This window comes from Drosophila montana, unplaced genomic scaffold (genome assembly GCF_035044405.1).
Source record: "Drosophila montana isolate Dmon_TW-CO22-7 unplaced genomic scaffold, ASM3504440v1 contig_2081_1, whole genome shotgun sequence".
Classification (NCBI taxonomy): domain Eukaryota; kingdom Metazoa; phylum Arthropoda; class Insecta; order Diptera; family Drosophilidae; genus Drosophila; species Drosophila montana.
The window spans coordinates 440007-452100 of record NW_026996991.1 but is presented as its reverse complement, the minus strand read 5'-3'; the positions used below and the strand labels follow the sequence as shown (position 1 = coordinate 452100).

Sequence of the window (12094 nt, the reverse complement as noted above, 5' to 3'; positions counted from 1 at the left end):
CTGGGAGTTTAGTTCATAAATCATATGCATTGTCATTGCCAGCTTGCTGCCGACTTGTGCCAGCTAATCTTGACTGAGAATTAGGAGGTGGCAATCGCGCAGTCGCCTACTTAATATTTCCGCTCGCCTGTTCGTCCGGCTCCTTCGCTCGCTGCACTCACTCGTATCGCAGACTCACGTCAGATGTCACTAATCTAAATTTATGCAAATTGCCAACTGTCTGACTGACTCACATGCTCCATGCTCTATGCTCCATGCTCCACGCTCCATGCTCCTTCACTCTCCACACTGGCATGTGCTCTTGCTATTACCCTGCCAGCGGCAGGCATTCACATCCACATTCACATGCGCAGCCACTTCCCAATGCAGATGCATTCGCAGATGGAGGCGACTTTGCAACAGTTGTAAAAATTGCAGCTAAATTCAAATTTGACATGCGGCAGGCGGAGTCGCTGTTGGATTCAGAGCTGGAGTCAAAGCCGCGACTCGCGAGTGTTTTGCTGGTGTTTCCTTTTTTTATATATACCTTGTTATCAAATTACTTAAATCGGGTATAATGAACGGGCATCGATCTAGATCTCAAGTATGCGATTCTTTTTTTCTTTCTTTCTTTCTTTTGTTTTTTCTTTCTTCCTTTATTTCATTCTGTCTTTGAAGCTTTGTTTCTTTCTTTCTTCAAAATCGATAAATTTCATTTTATAAACTACGTTTTTTTAACATATTTCGGATAGAATTATTTAGAACTTGGATATCTCTTCTTATAAATGTTTATACCACACATTCCAAAATTAGTCTTCCAAAAGTTAGTGGAGAGTTCGCATGTGTATGTGGGGCAGGGTATGCTATTGTCGAGCACTATCGACTAGCGCACATTTGAATTTTTTTGTTATTTGTTTTTTTCTCTCTATTTTGGCTTCTATGTTTGTAGCTTTCAGCTCCCATTCATTTAGGATGCAGTGCTCGTGTTGGAGTTGCCGGTTGGTTGCCTTGGCAAGCTCTTATTAAATTAAAACGAAGGCGTTTAAGTGCGCGCCAAGCTCTCGGCTACCAACTCCCAGCTCCAAGCTGCAGCTCAATCTGATATGCAAAACATTTTTGAAATAACTCAGTCGTAAATAGTGGCAGCTCAGCTCAGTTCAGTTCAGCTCAGAACTCTCGCAGGCTAAGCAAAATTAATTGAAAAACTTACACGCATCGCTGCTGACCGAGAGTCTCTGCAGCTTTGGATTCGCAGTTGATTAGTTGGCCAAAAACTAAAAAAAAAAATATAAACTCTTGTGCATCGTGGCCAGCTGCCAAAGTGTTCCGTTTGGCTGCAACTTGCTTGGCTTGGAGCTACCTTTCAGTTTCATTATCGCGCCTGGCACGCGATGCCCGCTAAGCTGGCCCCATTTACAAGTCGGCGCCTTTTGTATTAACAGCCAGTTCTCCCCCCATTCAAATGGCCAATATGTAAAGCGACAAAGTGTGAAATTTTAGTTCGTATTGCCCACACACGTTTCACTGCCAGCGGACCTGCAATAAAAGCAACTAGGCAGCTCTTAGTAGTCAGAGCTGGCCAGCTGGCAGGCTTACACAGTTAACCACCCGATTCATTCCATTTCACTCTTTCCAGCTAAAAAGTAGAGTGAATTAAAAGGTTTTAAGTTATGTAAACTGTATTGAAGTAAACTGTGTCTGTATTGTGTCCGACCAGATCTTACCACAGATTGGCAACTTCTGACTACGTCTACCAACGTCTGATTACGTCTCACCACTTCCGGCATCGTCCGTCGTCCGATTACTGATGTCTGAGCGCGTCCCACCAAGTCCGAATAGGTCGGACTAGCTCTGACAACGCCTAGCAAAGTCTGACAACGTATGGCAACGTCTGACAGTCTTACCGCGTTCGACAAACGTTTGACAACGTCTGGCCACATCACGCAACGTCCGACCGCGTCTGATAATGTCTGACCGCGTCTCACCAAGTCCGACAAGGTCTGACTAGCTCTGACCGCGCCTAACAACGTCTTGCAAAGTCTGACAACGTATGGCAACGTCTAAAAGTCTTACCGCGTCCGACAAACGTTTGACAACGTCTGACCAACTCACACAACGTCCGACCGCGTCTGATAATTTCTGATCGCGTCTTACCAAGTCCGACAAGGTCTGACTATCTCTGACCACGCCTAGCAACGTCTTGGACAGTCTGACTAAGTCTCACCACTTCCGGCATCGTCCGTCGTCCGATTACTGATGTCTGAGCGCGTCTTACCAAGTCCGAATAGGTCGGACTAGCTCTGACAACGCCTAACAAAGTCTGACAACGTATGGCAACATCTGACAGTCTTACCGCGTTCGACAATCGTTTGACAACGTCTGGCCACAAAACACAAAGTCCGACAGCGTCTGATAATGTCTGGCCGCGTCTCACCAAGTCCGACAAGGTCTGACTAGCTCTGACCACGCCTAACAACGTCTTGCAAAGTCTGGCAACGTATGGCAACGTCTAAAAGTCTTACCGCGTTCGACAAACGTTTGACAACGTCTGACCAACTCACACAACGTCCGACCGCGTATGATAATGTCTGACCGCGTCTTACCAAGTCCGACAAGGTCTCTGACCACGCCTAACAACGTCTTGGACAGTCTGACAACGTATGGCAACGACTGACAGTCTTACCGCGTCTGACAAAAGTTTGACAACGTCTGACCAACTCACACAACGTCCGATCGCGTCTGGTATTATGTGACCTCTGACCACGCCTAACGTCTGTGGAAATCTGAAAATGTATGACATCTGACCTTGCCTTGTCCCGACTGAACACTTCCCACCACGATCGACATAAAACGGGTTACCTTTTTCTAACAATATTACAACAGAATTTGAAACAACATTAGACCAGTCTTTTGTTATTTTACTGCCAACTCAAAACTATCGAACTCATTAGGTGTCGTCGGTTTTACTACCTTGTTTTCATTTCATCAAAGCAGGGATGTAAAAAGATCTGGGGCTTCTTGTTCGGATCAAAGTGCTCGTGTCCCTTGGCCCAGTCGTAACCGAGAGCATAGGCAAATATTTGACCATCCGGATTAAAGCAGCATTTGGTCAATGGCTGATCCTTGGTGCTGCTGGAGAAAATCTTGTTGCGCGAACACGTGTCCCAACATGTATAGACGCCATCGGAGCCGGCCGTGACCAGGGTCTGGTGCACAGGATGATGTTTAAGATCATTCACTGCATAAATATTATGTATGCCCATGGGACAGGGGGAACGATGACACTTGAAGGCAAATGATTCCTTGCCGTAAAAATAATGCACAGCCGCACGGCCCTCAATACCACCAACAACAAAGCCTCCGGATTGGTTTTGTCTTTCCCTAAAAATGCTAATGCAACGTGTCTGCTGCTTCAAATTACTCTCCATATGTCTGTAATCCGTTGCAATCTTGTCCAGGGCGTAGACCATGATGTTGTTACCAGCACAGGCCACAGCGGCCATTGGATAAAGGACATCGGCGTCGTAACAGCGGTTGGGCAGAATCAGCGAAAGCATCGGCATTGGGCTGCGTATGTCCCAGAACTATGTCAAACAGGTGTTACTACTACTGCTGGGTTCCATCTAAATCAGGGTATCAGGTGCCTTACTTTAAGGGTCTTGTCCCACGAGCCAGTCATTAGGCAGGCATAATTGGGTGCCTTGATCCAATGGCAGCTGCGCACGCCTGCGTCATGTGCGCCTATCTGGGTCAGTTGGTTCGACTGCAAATCCCATTGATGTACCTCACGTCCCGCCGTGGACAGATACACCTTGTTGCTATCATCGCTCCAGCTCACATCCAAAACGGGTGAATTGACTTTGCAGAAACCATTTGGAGTTGTTGTCCCGTTCATTTCCACATGCCAGGTGCGTACCGTCTGATCCCAACTGCCGGCGCATAGCATATTCCTTGGTGCTGGACTAAATTCCAATGCGGAAATGGAATCGCCGGGCGGAAAGCACACTTCAAAGTCCACTGAATTTTGGGGCATCATGTAAATTTCGAATTATAAAATTGAAGGAAATTCTTAACTTCTAATTGTCGTAGCTAATTTTATTATTATTTTTCTTTTAAATTAGATGTCAAATCAATAATATTATTAAATTCATTTTAAGGGCTGTAAGATTTTTGCTGTATTTCGGGGCAACTGTTTATTTTTGTGCTCCCACAATTTGGTTGAAATAGTGCGTGAAAATTCTTATATACAATTAAATTTTAGAAGAGGGTATAATAGTTTTTTCACAGAATATGTAACACAATAAAGAAAATGCCAGAGAACTCATTAAGTATAATATTACTTTTATTAGCTCGCATGCTTTGTCTAGCATGCGTTTGTCTGTTTCTTGCAAACTATTAAAGTACAATTTCATTAATAGTATCTAGCGGATACGGTATAACACACTTTCGTATTATCAAAGAACTTTTCTTCGCTTGCTGATTATAATCTCGTGCCTCTAAGGCCAAAGCTCCAAGGCCCCTCAGTCAATCGCCAAATCTCTGAGCTGCCGTCTCTGTCGAACGTTTTCTGTTTTGTTATCCAGTAAATTGAAATTATGCACAACTGTTGTTTGTTTGCAAGCGCAGGGTTAGAGTAGCTACCAAATAACAATTCCCCGGTCAATAAGCGAGCATTTTATTCAAAATGAACTGAAGCAACACCAGCAGCAGCAGCAGCAGCAAAATGTATCTGCAAGATACAAAGCGAGCACACAGCTGGGGAAGGCGTGCAAATATTTTAACTAAAACGCCAGCGACTACTTTTTTTCTGCAGCTGCAAGCCTCAGGAATGGGTATTTGTGAGACGCCGATATATATCGGCCCGTCGTGCCCCCGCGGCTGGCCGCCCACGTGGCAGCAAACACTGCCGCTGTTTTCAGTCAACATAATTTTACTACTTTTATGGGCAAAGTAATGCCCGACAGTAGTACCAGGGAAGGACTTCAGCCTGCCCCCCACCATCCACGTGCAAGTTTAAATTTCAACATTTCCTTTCATCTCACGCGTCTCGCGTGTGTAATATACTGAGAATGTGTTTTCCACATAGCCACGCCCTCATCCTACGCCCCTTGCTGCCCGCGCGCGCTTCTCTCTGAGTTTATTGGCCTCGCAGCATACTTTGAAATTTACTGGGCTTCACTTGTAATGCTTCGCAATATTGAAATTAATTACAAACAAAGGATGCTGCTGGAAGCATGTGTATCTCTTGCTCTCCCTCTCTCTCCCACTCGCTCTCTCTATCCCACTCTCTCTCTCTCTCTATCTGTCTGTAGCCCGCACCACAGCCCCTTACTTTGCACCACCCAGCCCCACTCGCTGTGGGCGTGTGTGTGAATAACATCGCTGTTGAGCTCCTCGAATTAATGTTCCGCCTTTGGCAACGTTTGGATTCTAAATTCTGATATTTCAAAAAAAACATCAAATGGAATACATGCGAATTAAACGCTCGCACACATGCACAGTTTTATTTTCCAATGGTTTTTCTATATCTGTCTACGTTATTAAAAGCCTATTTTAAATATGGTAAAAATACTAATTTAAATTAAATTTGTCTATTTCACGCTAAACCGAATCAAGTTATTTAAATTGCAACGATAATGTGTTTCAACATTAAAAATTATTGCATAATTATAATTTAAGTATTGTATAAGGGCCTATAAAAATACCAGAAAAGTTGAAACAAAAATATTTATTGCAAATGTATTATACGTAAATTGGAACACTTCAACATTTAAAGTTGTTATTTAAATATGTAATTTTAGGAGAAAAAATGAGCTTATGTGCTCTAGTCGAGAGAGCACGACCGGCAGATGCCCTGCAGCCGAGGGTAGCCTTCAGATTTTCCCACGATTTTGAGAAGATATTCACAAAGAAAATCAAAGAAAATTGCAACAGAATGAGGGACGTACGCAAGAGTTTTATGACGATAGCTTTAAAACTGTTCGGAGTCGAAAATATTTCCTTCTGCTCTCTCTCTCTTTCTCTCTCTCTCTCTCTCTCTCTCTCTCTCTCCGTCTCTCTCTCTATCTCCCTCTCTCTCTATCTCCCTCTCTCTCTCTCTCACACACAGCCAGTTTCACAACGTCATTATCACATCCTTATCCACTTTTAATTAGTGGAGGGTATAATACATATAAATTAGTAATCGGGATATTAAATGGCTCTTAACCTTAACACCTAAATAAATATTTATCCGGTGATTTAAAGGGCATTTAAAAAATTGTATGCTTATAATTCTAATTAATATTCTTTATTTTAATCAACCGTTTAATAATGGAATCAAAATATTTATGTTGTTCTTGTTGGTTTTTTTTGCAACGCTTTGTCGCAAATCAATTAACGACTATCGATTAGTAAATTAAAAAATAAATGAAAAAATTGCAGAAAAAAGCTTAACTCTGAATGCGAAACTAATTAAAAATGTTTAACAAGCAAATATACAGACAAACAGGCAGGCAAGAGGCCATTTTTCCAATTGTGTAAACAATATTACAAGATAAACAGAAACGTTTTAGGTTGAAGAGGCGAAATTACATTTTCAGTCATAATTGCATAAGCACAAAGAAAATGCACTGCATGGGTAAATTTTATGAAGATAAACAGAGCAGAGCGAAACGCCGAAAGCCGCTGACAAAAGTCAACACGCGCCAAAAACAACGAAAAATGGCTGAAAAGTTCCTAAGAAAATTGCTTTAAGAAAATATAAGAAATTCGCCAGTCTGCTGCTGCATGTTTGAGCATCAAATATGAAGATTATGTGGAAGTAGAGCAGTTAACGCAATTAACAGCAGCAACTTTTTCATGGCAATTTCATAAGCAATTTAGGGCCACATTTTTTAGCCAAGTTTCCACATGACAATTAGCGAACAGATACTTTTTGTTGCCGCTGTCTCGCGCGACTGACACGCCCACTTTTCTAAAAGCAACAACAGCAAAATTTACGCAAATCTGATTTGTTCCAGACAAAAAGTAAAGACAGTCAAAAAGGCAAAAAATAAATGGCGTCTTCTTTACATCCATGATATTCTTTGTGATTATGTCTAGCCTAGACGCTCTATGTACATGTGTGCATTTGTGTGTTTGAAAATATAATGAAATTTTCGTCTTTATAGCATTGAAAATTGTGTTTGCACGACGAGGCGGCCAAAAATGCAACCCAAACCAGACGATAACTAAAACTAGCATTCAATTCAATTTCAGCGCCGCGTCTCTATAAACGCACATTAGAGATGAGCGCGTGAAAATACACTTCAAATACACAAAGCTCACGAAATATACAATTACTAGCGGGTATTGGCCGGCCTTGCCCATGGAACGTTTTGTGCTAAAAATTTTAGATATTACCTTTCCACTATCCCACCACCACCATATCTTGATCTTCACTTCTATTTAAAAATATGTTTAAGTTGCATCGAATAATGAACTAAGTGCTGGAATCAATGGCTACCGCCCTTGTAAGCAGCAGACTTCTTTATTCATAAGCCAATTACGGGTGAAATCGACTTTCTGGGTTGACTAGCCAATTAAATTTCTCTATCCCTACTAGACAAATTCGTAATTATACACCTTAATCGATTCAATTTTGTTCAACTAACTATGCCTTGCATTAACCGTTCAGGATTCTCTGTGATACTAAATTGATTATGATTATAACAAGCATTACAAAGGATTCTGCTCGGAGTCTTCTCTGCCTAGTATAAAGTCTTCTATTCTAAACTATTAAGCAAGTAGAGAGTCGCAGTTTGTATTCGTTTTGTACTTCGAGACTCGTGTCGTACGTTACACGGTCGATTGGGCGGGAGGTGGTACATTGCATCGGGATTCACGCGAAAAGAAAATAAATAAAAAAAAAGTCTTGCGGTGAGAATCTTAAAACTGAAGAATAAACTTTGGTTTTTTTTTTTTTACCCACATTTCCCACTCAGAGCTCTGTTTTTTACATTAAATACATATATACTTAGAAGATATTACGCTATCCATTTGCTTTGCTTTCCGTCCTCTCGGGGGCTTGAACCCTTAAATCCAATCTAAGCTCAGCTTTGAATTAAGTACCCTTTCTTTTTGCATATCTTTGTATTTTCTTAATCTCTGACAGCTGTTTTTTCTTTGTGCACAATAACAAATTTGGTAAACAAATACAAGGATTAAGAAATTGCTTGCGGATTTGAACTGGCGAACTCACGCTTGTTAGTCCGACGGAGTTTCTGGCGATAAGTCACGCCGACATCTCTAGGAAGGCTAATAGGCCATAATAACGACAGAGCTGGGCGGCTGCGGTTGAAATTAAAAAGGAATTTACCCAAATTGCTATTGAAGCCCGCGAAGTGAAGCGTTTGCGAGGCTTTTGCTTCTGCGGTTTGGGCAAAGTGCCAGGCAAAATGCTGGCAACAGTTGCAACTGTGGATTCTGCTGCCTGGGTTTGACGGGGGGGCGACAGTTTAATTGGGTTAGCAACGTCAACGGGCGTCGCGTCCCAGAGAGCTGGATCATTGGCGCTGACATGCTGCGAGCCTGCAGCGGGTGAGCCACGAATTGAAGTGGAGTGAAGCGTAGATGAGAGAGCCGCCAATGCCAATCCCAATAGCAATCGATTTTCGTGCGCACCGTTCACTGGATTATTTCGTAATTAAACGCAAATGCAGCGGCCGTTGCTGTTGATGTTGCCTGTGCCACGCCTTCGTTTCATTTTGGCCAAATGATGCGTAAAAGCGCGTGGGCGTGGCCAATGAATGTTGTTTTTGACTGACCACCAAAGCGGCCGTCGATTGTTGGCCATGTTTGTTGACTAATTAATGACACTTGAATGCTTGATTTCACTGCATGCAGTTCCATTTCCAACGACCTTATCTATGGGTCAGTCACAGCGATTGCTGCGTGTTTGCGGTCAGTTTGACGAATTTCGAATTTGGCAATCGTGAAATGTTAATGACCTTGTGTAGACGTCGCCTGGACAACAGGGGCTACTCTGCTGCTGCAGTTGCCCTATTGCCACTGAGTTCATTTGTAATTTAACAAGCTGCTGCCATTCACATTTTGACGGATAAACTGTTTGGCACAGGAGATTGGAATTGACGAGGGATCAAACTGTTTACTGTCCATTTGTTTGCGAGCGACTGGTCAAAATACCTGATACAGACGTTTTTCTATAGCTTTCCAGAGGATATAACCATTTTATTTAGTAGTATGTAAAGCTTATAAAGATACATCTCCGACCCCATAGAGTATAAATATTCTTGATCAGTATCAACAGCCAAGTCGATATAGACATTTCCGTGTGTCTGTCTGTCCTTACGTCTGATTCTATGTGAACTAGTCTTCGAGTTTTAAAGCTTTTGAGACGAAACTCATTTTACACTCTCATTTTTCCACAACCTATCAAAGCCTTAGTTAAAATGTTCACAGTCCTTTATTCTGTGACGTGTTAAGTGCTATTATTTGTTGTTTGGCAAATTTAACACCCATGCAGCCAGCCACAGCACCTAATTGCAGTCAGTTGTAGGTGCAGGACACTGGCCAGGACCCGGCAGCAGCACATGGACAAGGAACCCGACCCAGACCAGAATCCAGCTTCATAATTAATTCAAATTTAAATTTCCTTTCGGCGCATTGCACGCGCCATTTTACACTGGCGAGACACGTTGTGGTGGTTGCCATAGGGAAGGGAGGCAGAGGAAGAAATGGCGGTCAGGTGGCCATAATCATGCGCGGCTTTTAGCGTCTGCCACGCCCAGAACATACGTGTGTGTTTGTGCTGAAAGGGGATGGCTGCCAGCATAATAAACTGTTTAAATATTTAGTTGAAACGAGTTTTTAATGCTCATTTGCGCTTTTAGCAGCTGGCAACAGCAAACGCCTGAGAAGCGGGCCAGAAGCAGGCTAATATTTTTGGCTGCTCGGGTCAGTAGCCAGTAAAAGGGCAAATGCCACGCACTTGTTGTTGTAGTTATTATTACTGGAGTCGCATCATGAAATCGCCCTTACATAATTACGGATTGTGATACCAACACGCTTCGCTGAGCCGAGCAGCTGTTGTTCCAGTAGCAGCAGCCGCTTATTAATTTTTAATTATGCCAAAGTCGGTCTTGACCTTTTTTATGCAGCACTGAACAGCATTTTTTCTTGTCGTTGATTCGGTTTGGCTTTCCTTTTCTAGCTCCTTAGATATTCTATTGCGGGTAATCAGCTTCGCATTTTAAGCTAAAATTGTTAAAGTGACATTTGGCAGTAAAACATTTTGGTGTAATCTATTTTTATAAAACGGAAGGTCGCCGGTTCAAATCTAGCATCAATTTTCACTGTTTATTCGCCTGGCCAAAGCTGGATTTAATAAAAATTCACATGAAAACAATGCGTCGTATACGTAACAAATTTCATTACTTAGTTTTGATATGTGCAATTGCTATGTTCAAGACAGTGTTTGCAGTGCAAACAAAAGCGGGAAAAGGGAATTTTAATCTTGTGTTTAAGCTTGTGTTTCTTTTCCAATTGCCGAAGCAGAAAATGTAACAACTAATTTGTCATATGTTCGCTGCAAATCATGAAATGAGCATCAAAACTGAGGCATCTCCTCACTGAGAATTATTTCGTTGCCATTTCGCAATTATTCAAATTGCTAGTCGAGGGTGGGGGTGGGGGGGGGGTGTGGTGTCTGCGCGCGAAAGTTGAGTACACAGTGCGTGTATCTGAAGCTAAGCTGTCATTTCGTTGAGTGCTGCACAGGTCGCGGAGTCTCGTCAGGTTGGATGAGGTGCGAAAACTGGCACGCAATGCAGCCTGCAGCTGTCGGAGGCTATGTACAGTGAAACCTGTCAGGCAAGCCTGTAATGGTACTGCAGCTGGGCAGCGACTAACTACAATCTGACCCCAACGGCAAACATCTCGCCAATAAATTAAAAAATGTATGCCCAGCAGGTACAAAAAACTAATTACTCTATTAAGAGCAACAGATCATGGCTAGGAGAAAAAACAATCAGAGATGACAATTATTTATTTTATTAAATTCGGTGTATTTTCAGCGTCTTCTCATTTAGTTGTGTGCCGTGCAGAGTTAGTACAGTTGCTGGTGGAATTTCTCTATGCAGAACTTTGAAATTTATTTTGAAATTTGATTTGCCAAGAAAACTATTTTCCACCATGGAGGGGTTGTTTTTTAAAAAAAGTGATGAACACCTGTCAATATTCAAAAAGATCTTTTAAAATTAACTTGAGGCCGATCGAATGGTATTTTTTGCGGGCGGAATTTCAGCTGATCACCAAACACTCAACAGTCAATCAGGGCAATTAGTTTTATATACATAGATTTGAGTACCTAAAACAGAGACTCGCTTTAAAGTTCGAGCAATTTTCCTCTGTTGGCCACATTGCGTATGAGCGATGAAGAACAAATGCTTTTGACTGACGACCTTAACAAGATGTGCAAGTGCTCTCGCATCTGCTGCAACATTTTAAAATGGTTTCTGGGCTCAACAAACACACCACTAAAAGTTGCGCAAACAACCACCAATCAGTCAGGCAGTCAGTCAGCCAGCGTGTTGGTTTACGGATACGGATGCGGAAAACATATACTGTCAGCTACATCCTTTCGCTATGCTTCTTCTAATCTGTGTCAGTGGGCAGGCACAGGGACAGGGGCAGGTTCGGAACGAAGGACGCTGACTAAAAATGCTTTCGGTTTGCGCAAAATGCAATTCGCCGGCAAATGACGCGTGCCACTGACTGACAAGCAAATGCAGTTTACTGTTGCAGTTGCTCTTAGCTGTGGTCGCCGGCATATTTCGGTCCGTTGTGCTACTAGCACTAGGCCACGCTGACAGACAGGCAATTTAATTGAAATGCAGCTAAAGAATGAACTCCGCAAGCTAGAAAAATTTGCATGAGGCAGCAGAAATTAGATAAGTGATTGATTCTTTTAAAACACTAAAAAACAAGTAACTTTCTCATTAAGAGCGATAAGATATTACGGGAAACCTTCATTTATTCTTTTTTATAAAGCTCAATTAATAACATTTATTTTTTTAATATGAACTTGGAACCTCGAATTTAACGGCAGGTTAAAATATAAAAAATATATATGTAT

General features: G+C 42.2%; 1 protein-coding gene across 1 annotated transcript; it reads right to left on the bottom strand.

The window, feature by feature from the left end:
* Positions 1–2864: 2864 nt before the first annotated feature.
* Positions 2865–4107, bottom strand: LOC135426641 (protein Rae1). The gene is made up of 2 exons (XM_064679869.1): positions 3629–4107; positions 2865–3563 (listed from the first exon to the last, which is right to left on the bottom strand). The coding sequence occupies exons 1-2, from the start codon at positions 4013–4015 to the stop codon at positions 2946–2948; spliced, it is 1005 nt and encodes a 334-aa protein (XP_064535939.1). The 5' UTR covers positions 4016–4107; the 3' UTR covers positions 2865–2945.
* Between the last annotated feature and the right edge of the window lie 7987 nt (positions 4108–12094).